Source organism: Harpia harpyja, chromosome 4 (genome assembly GCF_026419915.1).
Source record: "Harpia harpyja isolate bHarHar1 chromosome 4, bHarHar1 primary haplotype, whole genome shotgun sequence".
Taxonomy (NCBI): domain Eukaryota; kingdom Metazoa; phylum Chordata; class Aves; order Accipitriformes; family Accipitridae; genus Harpia; species Harpia harpyja.
In genome coordinates this window covers 25331944-25359515 of record NC_068943.1, presented here as the reverse complement: position 1 = coordinate 25359515, position 27572 = coordinate 25331944, and the positions used below count along the sequence as shown (strand labels likewise).

General features: G+C 36.0%; 1 protein-coding gene across 2 annotated transcripts in view; it reads left to right on the top strand.

Moving 5' to 3' along the window:
* The window catches only part of TDRD3 (tudor domain containing 3), a 111322-nt gene that overhangs the window by 22443 nt on the left and 61307 nt on the right, over positions 1-27572 (top strand). The window contains exons 2-3 of one of the 2 annotated variants that reach the window (XM_052786018.1): positions 20524-20608; positions 23970-24035. In XM_052786018.1, coding sequence (XP_052641978.1) covers positions 20524-20608; positions 23970-24035 — 151 coding nt within the window. Of the gene's footprint in view, positions 1-20523; positions 20609-23969; positions 24036-27572 lie in introns of those variants that run through there. The other variant, XM_052786019.1, reaches the window with a different exon arrangement.

Sequence of the window (27572 nt, the reverse complement as noted above, 5' to 3'; positions counted from 1 at the left end):
CCTTTTCACCTGAGCCATTTTTAAAGGAGTATTTGTTTAGCCATAGTTAAGATGGATGTATAATGCAGTCCAGTGATTATTGTTTTTTTTTAACCATGGTAGACAATATTAATTGTTTTTGCTTTTTAATTATGTTTTTAATTATAGCAACAGATGTAATAAATCACCGTATATAAAATAAATGTGCTTTTTTGTGTGCCTTTTCCTTGGAGGATGTGGAGGAAGATAACAGAGGAAGGAGCGTGGTGTTGTGTGTGTGATCTTTGCAGTATTTTTGAACAGGAGGTATAATAACTGTGTTGCTTCAAATGTTTAGCTGTTGATTAAGACGACTCCAAATTTGCTCATAAAAATAGCCACTTTTTGTCTCTGAATGCTTTCTACCTCAAATTCAATTTTCCCTTCAGCTCTTTTGTGAGGTAGCGAAATGTTGTTCTTTTATGGATGGCAGCTGTGGCAGAGGCTTTGCTTTTTCATTTTAAGTGAAGAGGGCAGCGTGCACATGTGAGCCAAGTGCCAAGTCCCGTAGGTGCGAGGGCTCCGTTACATTACCTGAACAGGCAGGTGTCTAATGCCGATTGAGACTCAGGGCTGGCAGGTATGACCCACAACTTACAGGAGCCTGGTATGCATCTGAGCTGGAAGCTGACAGTGTCTCAGATAGTACTAATAGGTACCTTGGTAGAGTGCTCTTTAGGTTGACCACATGAAGATTTCAAGATCCCTGTTACTGGAATACCTTAACTTTTGGCATATTCTTACAGCATTTGAATGCTTCAGTTCGCTGGGGAAAATAAAATCCTCAGTTTGAACTGAAAATTTTTGCGTGATTCTTCATTACCATTAGCTGATAAATTAATTTCTTTTTGAAGTAGGAAACTTCTAAAACTAAAGCTATTTATGGGAAGAAAACATAACTTTTTTTTTTTTTTGACAAACATAGGCTTTTCTCATTTGTAAAAACCATGCAACATGCCCTGTTACAATTCTTGTGTGTTTTGACTTAAAGTATGACAGCTTGGTGCCAAATTTTTTGTAGCTCACTATGCTGTGAGTTGTCATGAGTGATGTTATACTGTTAATATAGTAGCAGATATGTAGGAATATTTAATTGTAAACTAAATAAATAATTGTGTTAGTGTATTGCAGTTTATTTTCACTGCTTAGATTTTGGTATTTCTTGTTTCCTCTAGTTATAGAAGACAATATAAGACTAAACTAAATGTGAAAGTTTCACTTCTAATTAAGCAGGCATAATTGTACTGGTAAACCTTCTCGATGTGTTTACACTGCCAAAGTTTATAGAGGAAAGGTATGCTGTGGTTGTGACTACCTCAGAAAATGCTAATGATGCCGGGAATGATGCAACAAAACCATAAATTCATAAATCTTGAGAAATTGTAAGTCTTCTATTATGTTGCAGCAAATACTTCAATGGTGTAGTTCCTATTTTAGCCTCTGTGTAGGGAAATACTTTTTTTAATGCTCTGAAACCTTATATTTTGTTATCCATATATATAATCTTTTTTTCACTTTAATCTGTAATAATGGTAGCCGTCATAGATGTGTTTTCTCATCAAGAGGAATGAACTGTAGAAAGAAATGAAGTTTCTTCAACAACAGTTACAGTAACCTGTAAATGCTTGGAGGGGATCACCTGTTTGTAGTGTTGGCTTCCAATTCAGGGATCGCATGTTACTGTCAACCCAAAGACATTTTTGCAAATTATGAAGGAATCTACTAGCTGCTTTTTAAATTGTTAGTTGTGACTTAATTTATTTGCGGTAGCCATTAACTGTTGCTTCATTGGTCATTTGTAGTCTGCAGCTAGTGTATGTGAAACAATGTTATAGGAGGATAAAGGTAAGATACCTTTAAAAGTACTGTCAGAAATATAGCACTGTCAAGTGGACGCTTTGAAAGTGTGGGGTGGTTTTTTTGTTTGTTTTTTTGGTTTGGTTATGTTTTGTTTTGTTTTTGTTTGTTTTTACTACAGCAGTAGTGTTACTGTAGCTATGATGGGCTAGGGATAAAAGGAAGCAGGATTTACAGGAAGAGGTAATAAGTTTGGAAAAAGTGAACAACCTTTTGGGCTCAGAATCCTTTCAGTTTTTAAGAAAGAGCAAAATGTAAGGTAAACATGGATCAACATAAATACAGTTCTTCTGGATCAGCAGCTAGGCTTTTATAGTTCAGATCTCTTGGGGGAGAAAAAAAGGGAATTTAGCACCCAGTAGGCAGAGGGAGGGAAAGGTGGGAGCAGGGGCAGTCTCTCCTTGAAGATCATGCCTGCAACTGAGGTGTGTTGTTTACAAAAAAGGTTTTTCTTGGTGTCTGGGAGTTTTGCTTATTGATTGAATTATTTCTGTGGTGCAGTAGCTTGGTTTTGTCTGGGGAGTTTTTCTCTGTATGTTAAACCTCTCAAATGTGAATACTCCTATGCTTAGTGTGTCTTGGCTTTAAGAATCTGATAAATCTTCATGAATGCTGCATCTGTGTGTAAAATTGGGAAACTGTGTTCTGAAATGTTTTGCCATGGCATGATAATATCTTGTCCTTAACAGAAGGAGATAAACATCAGTATACAGGTGCATATCTCCAGCAATGCAAAGCTGTTGCAGTATGCTGAAAATTAACTTGCTTTTAGTTTATTCCCTTCCTGTTTTAGTAGGATGAGAATAGGAATAGCCTTTTGCTGTAACACTGCTTGGGCTACCAAGTGAGCATTTTTATTCGTGGGCTGTAAGAGGGCAGGTTAGAACCAGCATATTTCATACATCTTGATTAAAAAGCTTGACAAATGTACTTTAAGAAGGTTGTGAAGCCCCTGTACTTCCAGTAAAAAACAGCCACCTCCTGGGAGTTTGTCAGGTCTGGGATTGGGGAAATGTGCTGAATTGCCTAGCAAGCTTACAAAAGTGTTTTTACAAGCTAAGATATTTTATAGCACAAGTAGACTGCTTTCTTAAATGAAGGAAGGGAATGGGTTTACCTTTTGTAGCTAAAGGTGATTGTCACTGCTTCAACTACTTGCAAGCTGCTCTTTTGATGGCAAAGCATACCACGTCTCCATAGAAAGGACTGGGGCTGCCGCTGAGAGGTTCCAGATAATATTTGCTGTGAATTGCACTACTACAGATAGGCGCAGTTTCTTTTTTTTTTTTTTTTTTTTCCCCAGGAAAGATATATTCATTCTTCTCTATTGTCCTGGTGCAGCCACCTGAATTCGTCATAGCAAAAATTTTGCTGTAAGGTGCTGCCAGCAACTACTTGGCTGCCATCCCGCAACAAGAATAGCCCGCATCCAAGTTCTGATGCCAAATCATTGTAGGTTAACCTTTGTAACCCATCTCAAATCAGTGCACGCTGTCTCTGGGGAACAAATCTGGCCTATTTATAGGAATACTCTGGCTGTATTAGATAGCTTGCATGCAGACTATGCAATTAATGCCTCTAGCAGTTGTTGCCGAGAAGCCTCCTCACTGTGAGGCAATATCTGTCAGAAACTACACTTGTAGAAAGTAAATCCTTTTTTCACCTTAGGATTCCACATGACTGACTCATTGAATATGGAATTATCAGTAAGGTGTCTGTTGCTGAAATAGTGTCATGTGCAGGAACAAGTTACAGTTCATGTCTGCTCACTTTCATCTGACATATGACATGAGTGGTAAGTAGCAATCTTTAAGTGAAAGGTGTTGTGGCCTGTGATCTGGGATGTCATGTGAGGACTGTAAACACTGCAAGGCATACTATAAGCTGACATCAGTTAAATTTCAAATGCCATACTTGAATGCCAGCATGTAACAGTGTAATGGTCCAGCCACTAGCAACTAGCACAGAAGGAAAGTTTAAATGACCAGGTGTTCTTCAAAATCTGAACAGTAGGACAAAACTTTTGAGAGGAAAGCTGGTAAATGTTGGGTTTTGTTTGTTTGTTTGTTTTCTTTTTTGAGCTCTCTTTAATTAGGGGTGAGAAACAGGATTTTTTTCCAGAAGATAATTCTTTATCTTCCCCTATAATAAAGTAGTATCATGAGGAACAGGTTAAGATAGGGGTATTATTGTATGAAGTACTCCTCCTTTCTCATTTAATGTGTTTCATTAATTCATTTGTATTATCTCCATCCAGGATTAAGTTAAAATTGTTGGTCTATAGTTGAGTAACAAGATTACCTCCAAAATGCTTGCTTTTCGATATATGTAAGATTGAATGATTCATGCTTTACACTTTTGTAAATGTGGCAGCACAAAAACACTGGTAGAGCAGATTCATGGGCTTTAGCCATTGTTACTGCTGCTTTAGATTTTTTCCTGTAAATATAAGAGTCTTAAAACACTCAGGCTAGCTTTGTTTTCTGTAAACGGTTTAATAATTTTTCAGTGTTTTTGTAAACAAACGTAATAGGATGACAAGCAACCACAAACAGAAATTTAAGAAACAAGGTATGACAGGTTTTGACAAGGGAAAAAGCTGTACTGTCTTGTATGTTTATGAAGCTTTTGGGTTTTTGTAGGTATTTAAGAGAAAATGTAGTTTATATACGGCAGACACAGTTGCTTGTAAGATGGGGGATTACTTACAGTATGAGACAATATCTAACCTGAAGGGTTGCAAGCACTTTAGCAGCAAGCCTTTAGAATTTAAAATTAACTTTGAAAAGAGTGCAGAATGGAAGAGAAACAAAGGCAATGTATTTCAATAGGTTTAATGTGGATTATTTTGTGGGTGTAGGTAGGATTAGTCACCTGCATATCGTAGGGTTCATAAGAAGTAGTTCTGCAGAAAAATATTTTGTGGTTTTTTTTCTATTTTGTCATATACCATACAGAGTATGATGCAGTATCATGCTGTTGAATGGGGTATAGAAAGCAATTGTTCTGGTTGTTAAGTAAGTATGGTGTTTGTAAGATACCTGAAAATGTTCTTTCACTTTAGTCAGCATTGGATGGCATTAGCTGGAGTTAGTGTCCAGTTTGGGTACAGCACTGTATGAAAGGTGTGTGGGTGGGAGAAGGGAAGAGTGAAAAAGAAGTCTAAGTAGAGAACTAGAAAACAGCATGACCTTTTAGGGAAAGGCTAAAAGAGTTGGGGCAGTTTAGTTTAAAAAGAGAAGCCTAGGAAAGCCAAGTCTTCAAATATTTAAAAACTATGCTGTCCTCTCATAGCTGTCTATAATACTTTAAGGGCAGTAACGATCAAGGTGTGGTCAAGGAATGTACACCTGCCTTCTACATCTACTTCTGCACCTACCTCTACAAAGTATAATTGGGTAAATTTATTTTGCTTGTAGGATTAATGTGTGACCAGTACTGAAAATAAAAATAGCCTGTATGATTTATAGGCTAGCACATAAATCCCATATATGCGAGTATAATAATATTGCACTAACATGGAGAACAGTGTACTTTCAAGGAAATGTATTTATATTGTGGATCTTTTATTTTCTCTGAGAATATTGTTAACTGCCCATTTGAAAGCTGTCTTGTCATATCTTGGTTGTAAAGCCCTGGTATTTTACATGCTGCCTTACATATTATTACATGAGATCAGCATACTTTTTTCTGCAGTCCTTCAGTTTGAGAGTAAGAACTGTTTAGATCCATGGGGAGGAGGAAGATAAGGAAGAAAATGAAATAGAAGTGAATCCTTCTGCCATTAAGTGTTATGTATGCTTATCTTATGGCTCCAGTTATTTTAGATAAATGAGGAAACACATCATCCTCATGGGTTAATTAAATATGTGGACAAATAATGATTATACTTACAATGTCACTATTTGGACACAAATTGAACAACCCAGAGAGGCAGGCTAGAAAGGAGAGCATTTACAGAGATTCTTGCCTTTGTAGCTATCATTGGTAAGGTGAAATCTCAAAACATATAATAAAATTTTGCAGAAGTTTTTATCCAGTGTTGATATAAACTCAATTACTTTCCCAGTATTAGCTTTGAGACTCAGAAGACTGAAATAAAAACATTGATTTTGATGATTAGGAAGTATTTCTAAAAACAATTCATGGACTTCAGCAATAACAAATACTCTAATGATTATTTTATTAGGGAAAAAAAAATATCTGTGATTTGTGTTTATGTTGGAGCTGCTTTTCCTTTGTCTGAATTTTGGTATGGTTAATGGAAATTACTTTTTGCTGCCATGCTTCGTGTTTCAAGATTTTAAAGTTTTCCTTTTGTTTTGGCAGAAAACAAGTTGCTGTCTGATGGTAGACTTGGCTTTTCTGTGCAGTAGAATGCCAGAAGCATCACAGCCTCGCTTTGTACCTTGCAATAATAGTTTAGCATAAACACTATAATTGGTGTATTTACCTTCATTTTATAAGCTGGAAAAACATAGTTATAAATTACATGAATTTAGAAGGCAGTAACACCAGTTTGAGTGCAAGAGGAAAAGAGAAACAGTACTAAATTGATTAAGAAATGAAATAACCAAGGTGGTTCTGGAACTACATATTGACAAATATATGCTCATGAAGATGCAACCCAAAATTTGGCAGCAAGATAATGACTTAAAATTCATGCTATTTCATGCCCAATCCATTTTTTGGTCTCATTTTTACATCATCAGGTTACTGCTGGCAATACTTAATTACTTGATAGCCTTACCTATCATCATTCTCTGCATCCTAATTCTAATCCTGCCTTTCTTTTGTGCCTGTCTTGAATAAGAGAATGGTTTCTGTGGGTGAAGGGCTTGTGTCTGGTCAAGTTTTTCAGTGCTGACATCCAATTAGAGCCATCAAAGATGGTGATTTTAGGGGTGCTCTGTGTCACCAAACCACAGACTTCTATCACTTAGTCAACTAAGTGGTGGTGGGATCTTAACTTTGGATGACCGATGGTGGTGGTAGACAGAATTGCTGTGTTCCTGCCAGGTATTGAGCAATACGACCTTAAAAAATACAACCAAATGAAATCTCTAACTCTCAATTGCAAAATTGCATTCAGATTCTTAAAAGTGTTTATATAACGCTTAGAACTTGTAGTTGTGAGTGATTTGGGGCGGAAAAAACAAATCAATATCAGTAACAAAAAGACTCAATTGTCTACATTTATCTATGTGATAGTTTCTTACAGATCTGTTTCAGTATTGGAGGCATTATTGATTCTCAACTGCTTCCCAAGTCATTAGTTGATGAAAATACATACTAAGTTCCTGTACAGTAAATTACCACTTCATTAGTTGTGTTGTATATGCTTAGAGCTGGTCTTGGTTAATTCTTGTCTGGCTTTTTATAGAAAGCTGAGCACTGTAATCTGTCATGTAATCAGCTTGGTTACACAGAGGCTACAAACGTATCAACTCTTTGCTGTATATCTCATAAATGTTAGTAAATTAGGACATTATATTATAAAAGAATTGTAACATTTGAAGGCATATGCCTTGAACCTATGCTGAGGTAGCAGTACAAACTACAACACTTCATGCTCTCGATAAGATGGAAGACCTGCCACGTAGAGTATTAGATGTATTCTGAACTGCGATTTGTTATCTTTTATCTCTCTTCACTAGTAGTAGCAACTGACTTTAAATTTGTCCTGTACTTAAATGTAAAATGTATATGTTAATTAAGTTATTTGCTAAAGGATTACCAAATCAATTTATAGAAGCTAAATAGCTTTCGCTCCAAGGTATGAAAGAAAACAAACAAAACACTGACCTGAAGGGCTGACAACAACATCTGTGAAATTGTGCCATAATTCCAGTTGAATTTAAAACCATGGAAATAAAAGTAAAAAAAAAAAAAAGTAAAATAAAAAAAATATAAAAACCCAACATGGAAGTATGAGTAAAATGCATTAACTGAAGGCAGCATAACTTTAGGTTACTTAAAACTAAGCCTACATGTTTGCATATTAAAATGTAATGTTCAGGTAGAGGTGCAAATTGGATTGAGTTCTTGAAATAATGGAAAGGTTGATTGGAAGACATGCCTGAAAGTGATCTTAATTAAAGCTTTTGCTCCAAGGAGGACTCCAGATCAGGTCAGCTGTAGCTTTGCCTAGCTGTGTCTTGAAGAAGCCCAAGGATGGAGGCTCTGCAACCACTCTGGGGAACCTGTTTCTGTGGTGCACTGTGTGACCTGTGGTGGAAGTCTGTGTTAAAAATTAAACAACTCATAATTTTTAGCTTTTATAACTGAAAGTTATGTACAGCAGCACTCTTGCTTAGCAATTCTTACTTGATTTGCATTGTTTTATAATGTTGTGTTTTGTGTTTTGAAAACAGATCCTGGTATTCTTTGTATGTTTTGGACTACTACTGAGCCATGAGTTAGTATCCAGAAAATAACCACATGACTGCATATTTTTCATGAATGATAACTAAGTTAGAGCATGTTAACGTTATGCATGTTGCGTTATGGTTGTTTTCTTCTTGTGCAATATTTTGTGTTTATTAATGTTGAAATTCACGTGACGTCTTATCCTGTGGTCACAGAGGGCAGTGAGCTTCAGATTTTGGTGTCCTCTAGAACTATGTATAATCATCACCAGTTGCCACCTGGCTGTCCAGTCCTTTGTCTTAACATTTGTGGTGTGCAGTGCAGACTAATGGAATATATCCACTGTTAACTAATCCTCTAGAAGAGGAACTGTTGTATTCACACCCTTCCTTTCCCGTGTTTTAGTATGTGAGAAAGGAGTCTTCTTCCTTCTTATGCCTTAACAATTCAGTTTTTTTAAGAACCTTTGGTGAAGGATCTTACCAAAGCTATTTCAACAACAGTCTTTCCACCCCTTCCTCCCTGCCTCCTTTCTTGTCCACTCATTTTCTTCATCTTTCAGAGAAGTCTAACAACTGTGGGTGGGACATCTTCTGTCTGCCAGAAGTATTGTCTTCACCGGAAAGCTCACAGGGTTCTCACAAGCCTATGAATTCTAGTCTCTGTTATAGCTTGTATGAGTTTGCTCATAAGGTTCTATGTAACTCCTAGGATTTCAAGTGATTGCTCCTTTTAAAAATTCTGTGTGATGTTTTACTGTCTTCCATTCATTCTTCTGGTAGAGGTGCTGATTTAAAGCATGTCAGCAGTTTTGTATTTTGGCTCTTGTAGAGCTCTTGAGTGAATACTTGCTGGTTCTGGTGGGTTTTGTTGTCATTGCGGTATTTATTCTAAGACCTTTTATATTGTAATACCAATTTGAGAAACTTGCTTAGATACATATTTCAACAATAACTTCAGTTTGGAAACCTTCCAAATCTCTGTGGTAGAGATTTAGTCTAGAAATAAATTTAAAAAACCACCAACAACAAAACCAAACTTACATATCATAACTTTTTCTTTCTTTATCAATCCTTTTGCATCTCAGTCATTTATCAGCCTTGTCATCTGTTCGGTTTCTTGCATCTGCTTTGAAATGTCTTTATCTTTTATCAAATTAATCCTCTAGAATATTATCAGTCTTTCTTTTGACTTCTTTTTTTGTTTGGTTGGTATGATTAACCTCACTTTTTTCTTTGAAGCACACCCATTGATTTTTGGGTTTTAAATATAAAATTCACTACCGCTTTACCATTTTGCCTAAGCCACCAGTAATAATGGCCTCGGAATAAAGTTCTCTGGGAAGTCACAAAAACATGAAACATGTTTTTTTATTATGAAAGAATAATTCCTCACAGTTTTAAAATAATTTTTTTTTATAGTATCTTAAGTATCTAATTTTTCCTGAGCTTTTGGCTATTTTCTTGAACTTGATAGCAACTCATTCGTTTTGTAAGATTGTGTATGTAACTATCTACATGGTGAAGCGAGAGCTATATTTATTTTTAGTCTTCACAATAAAAAGATAGTATGCAGCCACTGAAGGAGAATAGAGTTCTCAGTTTGACTCAGACACTCCTAGTCTTACATACATGGTAAAATAAGTGATTTCTGTGTCTGTATTTCGATGTGATTGATGATTACCTCTGGGCTATGGAACTTGGTTGGTTACTTCTAGTAGAGAAAGTTATACTCTGTGTCTCCTGTGTTCATGCAGGACTGAAGAAGTGGAAATACAGTCATGGGTGAGATGGACAAAAGTTCCTTCTAGACTGATGCTAAGCAGCTGATGATTGCAGTCGTTTATTTGGGGAAAATTCTGTTCTCTTTCATCCTTTCAATCCACTTAATTCCCTACTTCCTAACAAGTGCTTCAGACTTTGACATCTTTAATATGAAAAATTTATACTTTGTTAGATAATTTTTGGATGTAAACCACCTGTCAAAGTATTTATCAGTAGCTTTTGCAATTGTTTTAAAGTTGAAAATAAAATGGCTGTTCACTTATGTAAGCCTTGAGGGTAGTTACTTTTGCATATACTCACAGTGCTGCTAATGCAATTTAAAAGTATATCACAAATAATACCCTAAAAGTGCAGCTGTACAATTTATTAAAACCTACCACGTGCAGATCTGACAACTTAATATGTAGCTTTTATCCTGTCCTTCAGTGATTTCTTACTCTGTTTACAGATGACAGTGAAAAGAGATGAGCATTGCAGCATTCGGTGAAGGCCATCTAATTTGAGCTTTTTGAAAGCATAAGGAAGTAAATTCAACAGCTGCGCAGCCCTTTCAGAGAGTACCCTGCTTAGTTTCTTGTCTATTCAAGTGAGGCTTCTCCACATGCATTTCTCCCTTTCCCAGTTGCTTGCTTGGAGAAGAATGGTGGGTGTCCTGAAACGAGCCTCTTGTAGGAACTGTGTGATGAGACATTCTCTAATTTCTACGATTTCTGACTCTCGTTCAGGGCTTTACAAGTGATTATTTTATGTTATTCTATTGGGAACTGAGATTATAAAGGAAAGTTGATTCTGGTTTTTAGTTTTGCTTACATAGTTTAGACAAAGCATTTGGTGAGCGAAATACATTACGTGTAGGAAGGAGCACACATAGAGTCTGAGGTTTTTGATGGTTGCGTGATTGGAGATGGGTAATGTGGCTGTAGAAGTGTTACAAGTTTTATGTTTGGTTCAAGGACAAAGTTTTTCTTAATTTTTCTGTTGTGAAATGCTTGTGAAAGATGTGCTGCCAGTCTCATAGTATAGTTTTAAACGTTTTTGTGTTTTAAAAAAATAAAATTGCATTCTCAGCAGTAGGAATTTTATAGAAGAAAACAGACTTGCAAAAAGCGTATGTCACACTACGTATCACACTATGGGAGGTACTACTATAAACACCTCACTAACACAAGTGTTAAAATGTCTTAAAATGTATGTTCTCCGTGTAAGACTTTGATGAAGAGTATGCTGAAAACTTGCTTTTGATGCTTAATTTTTGGAACAGAGTCATTTCAGGGAGGCTAGAGGGGAAAAAAACACCAAACATGTGCCAGTGATTAAAAAGAGAGGAGTGGTATGTGGGTCTAGGGAGGTGTGAGGGAGAATGATGGACTGTCAGGCTAACCTAATAATAGACTTATACTTCTGTTTGCATATCAAACATATTAAAGAATAATTCTAAAACTATCACTGATTACTCAAGCTTTTGTATAAAAATAGTCCTTGTCTTTTGGAATTGGATGAGAAGCTGGGTTAGTAAAGGTGACTAGAACATCATGACACAAATACAGACTTTGAAGCACTTGAAGTATTGCAGGGAGTGCTGGGGTGCCCTCTGCCTTTGGTGACCCCTGGCAGAAACCTCCTTAGCACCAAATCCCATCTCAGGACCTAGTGACCCAAGTATAAAGCAGCTCTCATCTCCCATATTGTTGTAGGAGAGAGGAAAAACGCTGCTTGTTAGGGAGAGCAGTTATGTCCAGACCCTTTGCTTCTCTGGTGTTGGTAGGAGGGGAAGGAACTGGCTCTGCAGCAGGATCAGGTGGGCTGGGTGGGGAGCAGGAGGTTCGCGAAGGAGCAGCACAGTGGGTGCTTCCATTGGGCCTCGCCGTCAGATGCCGGACTGGTGTTGCTTATGCAATGAAGGAATTCTTGTAGTGTACGGTATTACATATGTTTAGGACTGTAATGCTTCTAAATTATTGGTCTTTATCCCATTCCTACTGAAAGTTCCAGGTAGAAGTAACCTATGAAGAAGCTAATGCATTGGTTTTGTTTAAAGTGCTGTACTTTTTTTTTTTTTTTGTCTTTTTTTTTTCCCTTGGCTCTGAGCATTTGCTGTGCTTTCCTTAGGTCATGATTTCGCTGACAAAATAGATTTTACTGCTAGATAATTAACTTGTGTTTGCTTCCCCACATTTAAAAAAGGGGGGGGGCAGTAATGGCAGACATTCTGCCTCTACTATGTAATGTAAGAAAAAAACACTCTTTTTTGTTGTTGTAAAAATATATTGTCTTTCTCAGCTGGTGTTTTTATTGAAACTCAAGTGTCACAGACATCTGAGAGAGGTTTAGGCCTTAAATTTTGTCAGATAAACGTGTGAGAACTTGAGTTTGGGAATGCATATTTTATTTATTCCTTTCTGGGTTTCAGTTTGACCTGGATTGGAGACTGCACTTAAGGAAGTGATGTATTCTCAGGAGTGATAAGTTATGTAGCTGGGATGCAAGTTTAACCGCCTGGGCAACTGAGGTGCTGTAGATGCTGAGCACCAGTTTTAGGAATGCCAGTAACATTTTAAAGATAGACTTAAGTACCTTGGTGTCTGTTCATCTAAATGCTTCCTAGTTGCAACCAAAATTTTGTAATTCTCACTGTGCTTTCTGGATGGTGCAAATAGGTTTTTGCTAGCATAATTCCACTTAAAACTTAGTGAGTTTTGAATAGTGATATAATACAGTACACTGTTATTTTTAACGTTTTGGTTTTGCATCTTTAAGGAGTGAAATAGGGAAACAGTATAGATTAAGTTCCTGTAAGGCAATTATAAAACTGGTTTGACCGTACTAGAAAGGATGGCTACAGATGGTTCACTGTCAAAATCTGAGGCTGCATGAAGGTATCTTCTAGGTCAAGTTTTATTTGATACTGTCATTAAACAGCTGGATGATGGAGCATGAAGTACTAAGCTTAAACACAAGATAAAGCTCCTTAGGAATGCGAAGCTGTGGGTGCTCAGGGTTGGAGTTCAAAGGGATGTTAACAAATTGGAGAAGTGATAGGAGAACAAAAATACACTTGGATAGCAATAATCATCAGTATAAGTACAAGATATAGAGGAAGATATACCGGATGTACAAGATACAGAGCAAGATGTACAAGATGTAGGAAGTAAGTCTTTAAATGTGATTGCAAAAAGGAAAGGCACGGTCTCTTCTCTATAGGTGTGCAGAAAATGAGATGCAACAGAAGGCAGTGCAGCGAGGTTAGATGTTAGGAAAAATGTCACTTGTCTGGGTGTGAGAATATTCATAGTAGAACTGCCAAGAATGCCACTGAATCTACATTTGTCATTCCTTACAGACGTTTGCCTTGTGGATAAAGGAACAGTTGGCCCTAATTTTGGCAGGGCTTTTGAATCTTTCTAAAATTTTCTCTGTTCTTTTTACCCTTAAGTTCCATTTTATTTTGTCTGGTAGTTTGTATAATATTACATTATTCTTTAAATAAAAAGCTCAGAAGTTGAGGGGAAGAACAGTGTCAGTTGCCTTCCCAGTATTGTTATGCAGGTTATAGGGTATGAAGAAACCTTCTTTGAAATCTGATTTTCATATTTAGCATAATGTTTTAAAATGGGTTGTTTAGTTTTTGGTTTTTTTTTTTAAACAGCTCTAGTGATAGCCCCTCAATAAAATTTGTAACACTGCAGTGTAATTCCTTTATACAACTGAAATTCAGCAGAACATTTTGAAACCCTATTAGGAGAACTCCCAAGTTTTTAAAATAGCTAATATAGGAGATACTGTTCTTCTGTTATGGAACAATACTGGCACCCAGTGGTGGTCTCATACTAGTGCGTTCTTTGACGTTTCACTTTGCTTTATTGTTAAAATCGTTCTCTGCTTTTGTGGTGTTACCAACTATAAGAAATTTGAAAGCTGTCTGCAGATTCTCCCTCCCCCCCTTAAAACCTTATCTTTTGTATGACATGATTGTATAAATCTGTTTTCTTAGCAAAGTAATGGAAGGAACATTCTGATTTCTGCATACACACATTGACAATAGCTATATAAAATTTACTGTAAAACTTCAACATTGTTTCATGTGGCTGGCACTGAATTACAAGAAGTACTGTTGGTGCCTTTTGTGTTTTCTGCTAATATCACAGTGATTCTGTGAAGAGTTGTGAATCTGAAATATGTAAATTTTATAGAGCATGTTTATTAACGTTAATTTCCCTTATTTACTTCTTCCCTTAAAGAAAGCTTCTCCTTAATAAAATGTTAATTGTAGAGTTGATAGGAAAAGATTACAGAGGATTTCTAGAAATACGGGACAGAAAGAGGATGGAAGATTGAAGATTTGTGTTTGCGCATGAACTGTTAATTACAAATAGATAAAACATGCTTTTCAAGAATGCTGCTTGTGAAAAATAAATATTATTAGGAAAGTTGTTTACCTGGTGGATTTAATTCTAGAATAAAGCTCTTATTTTAAACCCTTTAAAGTGTGTGTGTGTGTACACGTGCATGTTTGTCTGCAGATCAACTATTTGATCCAGCAGTATAGAACAGACAAGCAAAAATGCATCTTCCTTTGATGCTGCTGATTTCTTCAGTGTTTCAGACATAGGTGGCAATAGTGTAGCAGTACAGAAATCTTTCTATTTAGGCCACATCAGGTGTAATCTGTTCTTGATGAAGTAAAGTGGAAGATAAAATGAGATAAGTAGAGGTGCAGGTGAGATTGGTGCTATAGAGTTATAGCCGTTAGCAATGGGAAATACTGAAAAGGAGAACGTGCACACCTATAATGTGCAAAAGTGGGTTATTAAATTGATGTCATACTTGATACGAAGGAGCGGTGGGAAAACAGCTCTGCTTGTCACTGATGCAATATGCTTTTCTGTGTATTACAAAGGAATAATTACTGAAATCTGTTTTTCATAGAAGCTTATTTGAGAACATTTTGACAGAAAAATTGTAGATTTGGATTTATATGTAAATGGTTCATGTAGAAAATGCTGATTCATTACTAATGACTTTGTTTTAATGTTTCATTTGAAGATAAGGTAAGACTCTAGGTGCTTTCTAGGAGATGTTCTGACAAAAGCTGTTGCTAAGAGGATTGTACTGCTACATGTCTCAGATGAGCGGAGCTGGGAGGCAGGGGAAGGAATAGGTGAGAGATCCCACAGGTTTCAGCAAGCATAATGTGGAAGAATTGCAGTAGAAGCGTTTATTTTTCTCTCAGTTCTGGTTTCCTCTCTCAAGAGAGTGCTCCACAAATAACCATCTCAACCATTTGCAGCAGCTTTGTGCCCATTTGGTTGTAAACTGATTTTATTTCTTTTTTTTTTTTTTTTTAATTTGTATTAATGTTCCAAGGCCACAAAATCCCTATAGTGACTCATGCAGCATTACTTGCTATAATTCCTTTGAAATCAATTGAATTGTCTGCATTACTTCAGTTTATAACTTTTGAGATTGTTTTAAAACATCTGCAAGAAAGAAGTCTAGTGAATACTTTTTTTTTGGAAACCAAAGGTGCTTGCAATGTACGTTACTCTAGTTACCACTCCTCATAGAGGAAAGTTCAGTGTGGTTTTTTGTGTGTGTGCTGGGTTTCTTTTGTGGTGGGTTTGTTTTTTTTTTTTTTATTTCCTCAAAAATATAAATATCTCTTTAGGATGCTTAAGACTTTGGTGGATAAAGCCAAAAATTAAGCTGCCAGTTGGAATATAGTTGCCTCCTTTTAAGTCTTTCAGGCTCATCTTCCAGGGTAGTATTATCTGCATTGTGTGTTAAGGAAATAATTTGTCTTGTTGCCGTCAGTGTAAGATGCCAGTGGTCAGCTACTGGTTAGCCTTTGACTTCTTGGAGAAGTTTGTGGAGCTTGGCTGCTTCTCACTCCATGCTTCTCACCCGTTTATTTTACCATTTATTTATTCACTCCTTCACCTTAAGCAAAAGTGTGTGATTCTGAAATGTTTGTTTATGGCAAAGACAAGGGAAATTTTGTTGATTGCGGCAGCAGCATTTCTGTGCCAGGTTATTCTCTGTGCCCCTTTGCCTTTTAAAGAAAAGGTGGGGACAGCTTGGGATGGAGGTATGGAGAGCAAGAATTGACGAGGACGCTGTTTGTACAGCACTGCCAGGTACCTCTTGGGGATTGGGAGCTCGCGACCTGCTTCCAGCACTGTGGTCTGCTTCGTGGGTGGTTTAGAATTGCTTCCTACCCCTTGGCAATAGGAAATGTGTTGGATTAATGTAACAGGACCTCATTGCAGTTCACCTTTCATTACCTAAGGTTGTGATAGGTCGTGATATTTTGCAAAATGGGCAGAATGGGTGTTGTGGTTTAATCCTAGCCAGCAGCTCAGCCCCACACAGCTGCTCATTCACTCCCCTGTGGTGGGATGGGGGAGAGAATTAAAAGGGTAAAAGTGAGAAAACTCGTGGGTTGAGATAAAGACAGTTTAAGAGGTAAAGAAAAAGGCACGCACACAAGCAAAGCAAAATCAGGAATTCATTCCCCACTTCCCATGGGCAGGCAGATGTTCAGCCATCTCCAGGAAAGCAGGGCTCCATCATCTCTAACGTTGACTTGGGAAGACAAATGCCATCACTCTGAACATCTCCCCTTCCTTCTTCTTCCCCAGTTTTGTATGCTGAGCATGATGTCAGATGGTGTGGGATATCCCTTGGGTCAGTTGGGGTCAGCTGTCCCGGCTGTGTCCCCTCCCAACTCCTTGTGCCCCCCCAGCCTGTTCGCTGGTGGGGTGGGGGGAGAAGCAGAAAAGCCCTTGGCTCTGTGTAAGCACTGCTCAGCAGTAAGGAAAACATCCCTGTGTTATCAGCACTGTTTTCAGCACAAATCCAAAACATAGCCCCATACCAGCTACTATGAAGAAAATTAACTCTACCCCAGCCAAAACCAGCACAACGGGTTATGTAGATGTTGTGACACACTTGAATGTAATAGAGACACAGAGCTGCAGGGCTGTTCTCTTTGACTCCAGAGGAGTTTTTTGCTGTCTTTGATTCTATTCAGGGTCAGATTTTTTCTCCTTCATCTCATACAGAGAACAAAAAGATTGAGTGGCTTTATGCTGTAAAGGTCCTACTTTCAGCATATGGCATACCCTTATTAAGAGCAGATAGAAAAGGGGACTCTGTTTCCTTCAGAGCCTGGAAAAAGAATTTTAGCCTTAATAATCTGTATGTTGTTGGGGGAAGGATTTTGCCAGCTGAGGAGTTAATTTTGTCTGTTGTAACTCGCATTTCATACTTGAGAGAGGTAGATGTATGTTTTTCTGTATAAATATGTTTATTTTAAACAACAAAAATTTCCTAAAAAAACTGTGTGGTTTTTTTTTTTTTTTCCTTAAATAATTTGTGGGCCTGTAGCAGGAAATATTCAAAACTAAAACTTAGGTAGTTTTTATAGGAGGCTGTACAGACAATGAAGAGAAAGTAATTTATTTTAAATAAGAACTTTCTGTAAGGTTGTAAAGAAAATCTAAACATGTATTTGGAGTATTCGTTGCTGTATAAAGTAGTCTGTATGAGAGTTATTAGGGCAAAATGGAAAAGACTGACTTGATATGCACTCGTTCCAGGCTTCTAATAAAGAAGGAGAAATCTGTGCTTTGGCTAATTCTGGTGTATAGTGTGTCCTGGTTGTAGTTTGTTCCCTGACCAATTCCTGACTGTTTCTGATGAAATCTGCACTTTTTTGTCCTGTTGCACAGAAGCAACACCCGACACATTACTGGAAAGCTCTGCTAATTTTGTTTTTTTTTCTCTGTTGAAGTTCTTCAGCATAGTTTTGCTGATATAGTTGTTGATTTGATCTTTTATCTTGAAAGTAATTTTGATCCTGATCTTATGCATTGAAGTAATTTATGCTTTCATGTAATAAATATCTAGAAAAACCAAACCAACCAACCCCAAACTATAAAATATCCCCCCCTTAAATGTTGACAGCCTTTGCTTTTTTGAAGACTATTTTAATAACCATTTTAATCAGTCTTTTGCTGAAAAGCTTTAGTGTTTGTTTAAATCAAACTAATGTTGGCAGAGATTTCAGTCAGGTGGGCAATGTTTCTGCTAAGTGCTGTTGCTTAAACTAGCACAAGTAAAAAATGAATAGTCTTTTCCAGTGGGTTTCTCTTTATCTTTCTGTCTCAAAAAAGCTCCAAAGTAGTGAGACAAACTAAACTGAAAATTTATATATAAAAATTTATAAACTCAGAATTTTGACTAAAGAAGAGTGGGATTTTGTCAGCTGTGATTCAGTCTTCACTTTGAAGTGAGAAAGTAAAACATGACTCAGCAGTGAATTTTGTGATAGCAGAATTAATCTTGTCCTACATAGGGGAAAATTTAATTCTAGGTCAGGTTCTTGTTTATTCATGCTCTAAAAACATTTTTCTTTTTTTCTTGCTGGAAAATGGTAGTGCTTACATCTAAATACTAGGCTGAGTAACTCTGTAAGAGAACTGGAGTCCTGCTAGCTTCAGTAGAATTGAAGAACGACTTCATTTACATTAGGAGCAGAAGATGAGGAATCTTTCCACGACTTGCCTGACAGTCTAAAACTCAGCTTATGGATTTTGCACTCCCCCTAACTCCTGGTGTTGAACTTGTGTTCATTTTTACGCTGGAGATGACAGAAGGTAAACTTGTAGAGTTTCTGATACTGCTCTTTCTAGGAAGTCTGTTGGTGTAATTAAACCCCAGTTGAAGCCTTGAGAGTAAGATAGTGCCTGTAGGGTGTATCTGTTTAGTTTCCTCTGGCACAGAGTGGAAATGCTGTTTTACTTTACTTTCTGACTCCACCTAATGAGATCTGCTCATTCACAGTAGTTACCTGAATGTTCACAGGTCATAGTACTTGAGGTCAGAGTCACTTAGCTGGGAAATCCTGCATTCCCATGCAGGCCACCAAAACTCGCCACCTTATTCTTCTCAAGCATCTGCCTTTTATATATAAAACAGGATTGTTCCTTATGTTTTTATATGTGCATTTTTTTCCCATTCAGTGCATCTGGGTTTGGGCTGTTTTGGTTTTGTTTCTGTGTTTTTTTTTGGTTTGTTTTTTTTTTTTTTGTCATGGCTGTCTGGTCTCTCAGGGTTTGCTAGATGTCAGTGTCCAACTTGAATAGTTAGATCCCACCAAGTGTCTGGGTTAGAGCACAACTGGGATCATTAATTAGTCTGGGAACACTGGCAGGGCTGGAAAGGGTGATGTTAGTGTTACCTGGGCTAGAATCAAAAAGGCCTATCAAGAATACTTTCCTTCAAATGTTTTGCCTTGTTTATATGTTACACTGTGGATATTATCTTCTTTAAAAAGAAGTCTTTCTTGAAGCACTCAGGAATATTTATTTTTAATATTTCTTAATGTATATTAAGCTTTATTTCTTAAATCATTCTTTCATTCTTTGGGGAATAGTGATTTCTTGGTAGGTAGCTATTTAAAAGTTATTTGGGCAAGTACTGTGTTTCAGACTATCTAGCAAATATCAATTATTTAATGATTGCTGTGATGTACTTAAATAAAATGAAGAGCTGTGCAGAGAAAGCAGATTGCCAGCTACGTAAAAATGAGCTCTGTGGCTTTGAATAGGAAATATTAGGCAAAATGAATAACAAATGTCACAAATTCTGACCACTCAAGTTAAAATTATCTTTCTTTTTTTTTTTTTTTTAAAGTGTTTTTCAAGGTTAGACTAGGTCAGCCCTTTTGAATTGATTAGCTGAATCCATTTAAAACTTCCTTAGTTTTCAGATGAGCAAATTTATTGTATACTCACAGAATTTTTGCAGGAAATACTGATCCTGGACTACCAGCATGAGGGTCACAAATGCTGTGTCCAAATGTGATTGTGGAGGAGATTTTCTATTCTTATTTAAACTTTTTCACCATATTTGACTACCAATACACTGTAATGCGCTTCCATTTTTATCAGTTTCTTTGTAGCCCAGGCAAGCAAGAATACATTTTACAGGATGGCAGTCTTGTGTGCTCCAGCCCTTGAGGGCTTAACCGTACAGTCTTGCTCTTTAGAAACAGATGTGGTCGTGGTTTGTGCTGTGTGTGGGATGGTTTGTTTTGTTTTGTTTCTTCCTTGCAAGTGCGTGAGTGAAAGTATGCCACTTACATCAATTAAAGCCCGAATGGTTGATCTTGAAACCAGGTTCCTATAATTTGGGGGGGCGGGTATGAGGAGCGTAGTGTTACCATGTTTGACATAATCGGGATGATGGCTGTTCTTACTTTGTAAGTAAAGCTTTTTGTTTGTTTGTTTAGAAATTATGGAAGAAGTCTCTTACTCAGTCTCACTTCAGTGTGAGGAAGCTGATTACATGAAGTAGATTTAAAAATACTTAGAAAATTATGCTTCACCAGCACAAAAGATACAAACTAAAGAAAATAATCTTATCTACAGAAAAAAATGTTTGCCTAATAGATACATCATGTGATATTCTAATATTGTTTTTTCTTTAACAGGTATCTTTCAGATGAAGGAATTGAAGCTTGCATAAGTTCCTCTGAAAAAGTTAATACAAATGACATTATCCTAGTTGCTCTTAATGTAAGTTATGATCGTGAAAACTTTTTTCTAACAAATCATGCTAAAAATGATGTATCTAATGGCTCAAGTGTTAGGTTCGTGTGGCTAATTAAGTGTACCGTTGTCTGTGTGATTTACGTAAAGGATAGAGTACCTTCTCTCTCTTTGCGTGTATGAGTTGTGAATTATATTTGGAAATAACACCTATTCCAAACCATGGAACCCAGAGGAGAAAAATGAACATAATTTTTAGTAGGAAAATATTTTTATGATTATGAAATGTAAATCTAAAGTCAAAGTATAAGCAGTAATAAAATCAGGAGTGCTGTGTATTGACATGAGTATGAAATTGTAGTACAAAATATTAGTTTGTTGGGATGAATCATAGAATCATAGAATCATTTCAGTTGGAAAAGACCTTCAAGATCATCGAGTCCAACCATTAACCATGTCCTGAAGTACCCTGTCCACTCGCTTTTTGAGTATCTCCAGGGATGGTGACTCAACCACTTCCCTGGGCAGCCCATTCCAATGTTTGACAACCCTCTCAGTAAAAAAATTTTTCCTAATATCTAACCTAAATCTCCCTTGCCTCAACTTGAGGCCATTTCCTCTTGTCCTAATAAAACACCCTTACTTAGTTTGACTTCTGGACATGATATTCCTTAAAGCATATTCAAACTAATGGTGAGTTTTCCTGTGACATGTACATATTTACGTAACTACAAACAGTTGGTTTTTTTTTTTACTGTAGAAATCTGGATTAGTAGTCATTATTCCTGTGGACAAATAAATACAAAAATATACAAGATAGAGAAACAACTTGGAAGCAATAAACCTTAATACTTTTAAGGACTCCAGAAAAGTGTGCATGTGAATTCGTGTTTTTCAGAATTCTAGTACATTCATTGTTGGTAAACATTAGTAAGTCTGCTCCCTTTCAATAACATTGAAAAGAGTGCAGCTACTTAATTCATGTATTTACTTATTTTTAATTTATTCTATCAAAATCATGAGGGAGAGTTTGAGAATTTTACATTTTCTTTGTTTAAAACCTCTCAGTCATCCATACTCACAAGTTTTAAAGCTGGTATGCACTGTATATGGATTTATGTAAACTTTGTCCTTTGTAATAACTATATATAGTTCCAAGGGGAAAAACAATGTAGTAAAGCGCTTAAGAGAAAAGTAGTCTTTCTTAATGAAATTGTGAATGAGAATTGTTAGGGATTATTTTGTCCATCTTCAAGATTCAACCACTGTTGGTTTAAGGTGATACTCTGAAAAGAGTATCCCCTCTGTTCCTTTCATTTATTCTTTGAAGCACGTGTTTGATCACTCCTGTATGCATGCACCAATTCATGTAATGAATTTGAAAAGAAGTAAAGCAAAATTATAATGCAAAAATGTAAATAATGTAATACAAAACATGCAGAGGGTAAGCATTTGGTTTCTGGACTGTAGTAGCATGCCTATGTATATTTGAGAGTGCATTACTGGTTTATAAAAAAGCAAATAAAATATTTCCAAGTTGCTGGGTATTACCTGCATGTAATATATGCTGGAACAAGCACTAACATGATTATTTGAGCATGTATGTGTTGTATTTCCAGTTTCTTTGATACATAATAAAAATAAAATAAATCAGAAATGTTATGCAAGCACCCCAAACCCAGTTTTAATTGCTTATCAATATTTTTGTCATTAAATCAGTTGTTTTAATGCCTCAAAGGTTAAGTTGCCTGTTGGGTAAGTAGGGAATAGCATTGTGGCTTGAACAACAGGATAACAGTGAATTTAGATTTCACTTCTTACAAATTCACAAATTCTTTCCTTGACTGCTAGAGATACCTTTCAGGCAGAAGAAACCAAGAAGTCAACTGACCCTTTTTTTCCTGTGAATTGCTTAAATAAGTATAAAATAGACATAAATGTACCTTCAGTCCTTCAAATGTTTTTATTTTGTATAACATTGTGCAAAGCGTTTGTAAAAGTTGTGTCCTCTTCTTGCTGCTGTGATTGCAAAGCATCTTGCTGGAGACTTGTTAATTATATGGGTATGGAACATGTGGGAACAGTTTATAGGAACCTGTGTGCTAGTCAGAGATAAATAACTGACAGATGACAGCCCTCAGGTGGGCTCAGATTGAAAACGGAATGTGCTTTCTTATCACTATCTATGGCTATCTTGTGCAACAGAAAGTGGGTTGAGCATTTATCCACTCTATAGATACTCAGAGTAAATACCCTAAAAGAACATCCCTACAATTAGTTTTCCATTTGTAGGGTACCAATGTTTCTTGCTGAAAAACAAACTAAACCCCTTGTTTAGTGTTTTAGATACTAAAATGTAGTGCTGCTCAGTTCTAGATTAGGATGCCAGAACAATAGTCCATTGGCATATATTAATGGCAAGTTAGTGTACAAGTTCTAGTAGTAATTATATCTAGCTCATCTTTTGGAATATCATAATAAATAAGAAGGGTTTTCAGCTTCAGTACAGTAATCTGCATCAGCATGTTCTATTTAAAACAACAGGCTTATTTCAAACAACGGAGTTTACAAGACATGGGTGTTTAGGCTACACTGCTATGCCTTATTTTTTTCTTAACAGATGTAAATGCACTAAAAAAACTAATGTGTAAAGTTTAATTAGTTTTTATACCATTTGCTATTTTCATATGCTGTACCTTTTAGCCATCCAGTGCCTCCCTTTGTCACACATCACCCTGATTGATAATTCTTGTACAAACAGTGTTAGGTAAAGGAAAGTGCTTTTGTGGAGACTTGTTCCTTTGATCATATGAATTCTTCAGTTTAATGTTGTCAGTGGCCATGTTGCACAGTTGCTGAATAATGTCATGCAGCTGTCTACCTCACTTCCAAAAGAAGTAATCGGACATTTAAGTTTAAAAGCATTTAATGGAAATATGAGGTAAGCTTTTACTCCAGGTATAATTGCAAAAATCATCCCAAAGTTTTATGAAGGATTTCTGCATGTAAAACCACGCAAATTTGAAATGCTTTTCTGTAAGTGCCAGATGGAGAGTGAAGAAAGAAGTTTACCTCTATTAAACCTCAGTTATGTCTAATAATTCAATGTTACTTAGTCATTTTGTTTCATCTATTAAGAGCATTTTAATTATCTTTGAAAATGTGCTTAAAACAAGAATATCATTTAAAAAGCAAAAGAATATCTTTTGTAAACTCTTTTAGTTGTTGAATTTTTTCATATGCAGTTAGAGGGATTTTTTTTTTATAGTCTGTAAATATTTGGCATTATGGAAGAAATACCCTTCTTTTTCCTATTTTATGATGAAAACTTTTTTTGGAAACAAGATATTTTAGGTTAATATTCTCCTGTCTTCTGTATTAATTTCAGACAGATTTAAGAACGATTGGCAAGAAATTCCTCCCCAGTGACATCAATGGTGGAAAGGTGGAAAAGGTAGACAATATTTTTTACTTCACTTCTGTGTTCTGTGATTTCTGTGTGATGACAACTTTCTATGGTGCATTAGCCTTGTTTTGTCATTATTTCACATACAAAAGAACCCAATATTTGAGTATATTATAGGATAAATCTATGAACATAATAGTTTTCCCACTAGGTTTCATAGAGGGGACTCTCTCTTTTTTTTATTTCTCCACTTTGAAATGCTTAAATAAATGCAAACAACGCCAGCAACTTATTTTATCACTCAAAAGTCATTTAACCTGTTTGATCTTGATGTGGCATCAGAAGTTCCTTTTTTCCCCTCTTTTGTTCTTGCGAGGGCAACAAGGCAGGTTAGGAATAAAGCAAAGCAGCTGTATGATTATGACACTTTATATGCTACAGAATAGTATTATACTCGAAACTTGGATGTGCTAGATTTTTAACATATGTTGTATGTTTAGATAAAAATTAAATTTGGCTCCTTCAGTACACCCTTCCTGTTTTCTTCCTCACATGCAGTTAAGAGAGTGGATAAATGAAGGAATTTAATTTTAAACCTAGTAGTAGTTCTCAATTCAAATTGTTATCCCTAACTTCCAAATATTGACAGTCTGTATCACTGATGTGAAAGTTCTGGCGAAACATACTTCATTACTGTTGAAATTCAAATAGTGATAAATCAAGGTGGGTTTGTTTTAAGAAAACAAGACTGATGAGAGAAGCTGTTAAGAGCTGTTTGGATTTGTTTTTTCTGCTGATGCTATTGTCTAAATGGAGTGGTGACTGCTGTAAATGCTGGCTTCTATAAGAACAACAATGGGAACATTATTATCAGATATGAAAAGCACAGTGTAGAAATAGTGTATTGCAGGATTATAGTTTTTAGCTAGGCAGCAGTCTGTGCATGCAACATATTACTTACTAAACTAACTTTCTGGGAAAAGTTTTAACTTTATTTCTTACTATTTGCAGCTATGTTTTTTGCAGGTATTACTTAAAAAATCAAGGTGATATTTTATGAAACTGTTTATCTGTTTAGGTTTCTGGATAACTTGCTGTTAAAGATACTTCAGTGCTTAAATAATTTTTTACCACCTAAAAATTTGATTTAGCTGTTTCTTCTGTCTATGATTTTAATATTTCTCTTCCTCTTCAGTATCCTGTTTTTGAAATATGGAGAACAAGCAAAATAATTGCTTTTTATGTCATCTGTTTTTGCATTGTTTGTTTCTCAGTTGCTTAATTGGAGTATTACTGAATTTTGCATTTCAGATCGTGTAATATTCACAAGGTCCAAATGTAATCGGTCAAGTGTAACTCTTCAGAGTATTAAGGTTGTATGTGAGGTAATGTTTGCCTTATTTAGTTTTGCTGTTGAAACATGATTTCGGTTCAAAGTGACTTTAATAGTACTGTTTTTTCAGAGTTTTGTTGCATTATGGTAAGATTTCTTTAGAGGTAGTTGTTCAGTTTTCATTTATCATGTTGAGAATATACCTAGTAACTTGTCCGTTTCCTTTAGAGAGAATGTTTTCAAAATTTCTGTTGTCATTATGTATTTCAAGTGGTAAATTAAAGGTAAAAGTGTCTTTAATTTCATCAGAGCTTTGATGGACATTATATATGAGAATCTAAAATGTTTGCTTCTAATTTAGCTGCTCAAGTCACTGCTTCGGTTTTTGATGTGTCTCAGCTCAAAGTAGAGAAGGTGCAATTGTGCCATTCGTTTCCATTTCAAAATACAAAACCTCTGCACAAAAATGAGGGATGTGTGCTTGAAAACTGTGGTGGTTAGTGCTTTGAAATACCTGTGAGATAACAGCTACCTTTTCGTGGGAAAAACCTTCTGCACCTGTATACACACAAATACATTTATATTTTGTAAAACTGAACATCTCAGAAAATGAAAAGGTGGAAAAGGTGAGAAAAGTCTAGTTCTATTTTAATTTTCAAGGATCCCTATTAAACTTGCTGCTGTCTCCTGAGTGTATGTTCTGCTTTGTGGTACTGTGTGTCCTTTCGAGGGTTCTCATTTTAGTTACTGGCGGTACAGAACAGTATATATGTAGGATCCTAAATTAAAAAAAAAAAAAAAAAAGGAAGTGTTACTGAATGGAGCTTGATAAATTTCCACATGGGATTGTCTTACAGTTGATAGAGATGGAGGACTGGATAATAGGGTTGAATGCTGCAGGAATCCAGTCCAATCCAAACTTTCTTTTGGAAAATTTGTTTGATTCAAGGTATTTCTGTTTCCCAGATTGTCAGAGAGTTGAGAGAGATCAGTGCTTACAGACTCCTTCCATTTTTAATGGTTACAGAGTGAAAATACAGAGGAAAAGGGTATTTTTTTCTCTGAGGTAGTGACTTTTGACAACAGCAGGAATTTTGAGAAGCTGGAGGAAACAGGCAGGACAGAAGAAAACTATGGCCCCTAATGGTCTTTGTTAAAGACAAATGTTTGTTTAACAAATGGTGTTTGTTAAATCCTAGGGATTTACACACTTCTATCAGTATTGTTAAGGAGCCAGGGTTTTTTACATGTGAACTTCTAGTAAAATTTAGTTTGGTCCTACTTTAATCAACTGTCTTTATTTGGATCATAGATCTTAGAAAATTATTCTAAAAAAACCCAAACCAAACCAAAACAAATGCCTGCAAATCATTTGCTGGAGGATGATAATCGTCCAGGTTTTGAAAAGAAGTAATGATTGCACAGAAAAAGTCTGTGTTTTGAGAATGACTTGTATTTATCATTTTTAGCCCAGACTGTTAGACAGTGTGCTGAATCTTTGTTTTCTTAACTGTAGTGTTTCCTTTTTTTTGAGTAATATAAAGCAAATCTGACCACTTCATAAGTGATGCTATTTAGCTTGCAATGTATACAAATATTTTATGTTACAGAACTATGTGTTTATAAAGAAGAGTATTTGCTTTATGCAAGTAAAGGATACGGTTGGGACAGGAGTGACTTATTAATATAATCTCTCAGTAGAAAGTAGTCATTTGTGGTTCAAAAATGCTTCAGGAAACAATAGAAATTATGTGCTACTACTGTTCCTCTCATCCAAGACTAGGATCAGTATTAGTTATCTGTATCTTGAGAACATATGATGTATTTCCATCTTGCATAGAAAATTATTTTGTAGTATTAGTGTAATAGAGAAATATTTGCATAAAAGCTGGCATAGAGTCCTAGTGTGAAACAACATGGGTATTTGACCATTATAGGTGGTTATCAACTTCAGTCATTAATACACAAAAATGTTTTAGTCACTAATTTGTATCTGTGTTTTGTATGGATTAAAAAAAAATCAATAATACCAGTATTAACCACAAGATGGCTACATTTGCATAGGATTTGAAAAAGCTGAACCCTCCCATTTCCATCCAGGTGACTATATACCATAAATATATGTTAAGTGTTTTTAATGGAATAAAAATGCAGAGAAGACTATAAAGTTATAATGTATAATTTAGTAATGACGTTATGTTTAAGGCATAACTGGTTTTCTTTTGAGTATATATGTTCTATTACCATGGAAA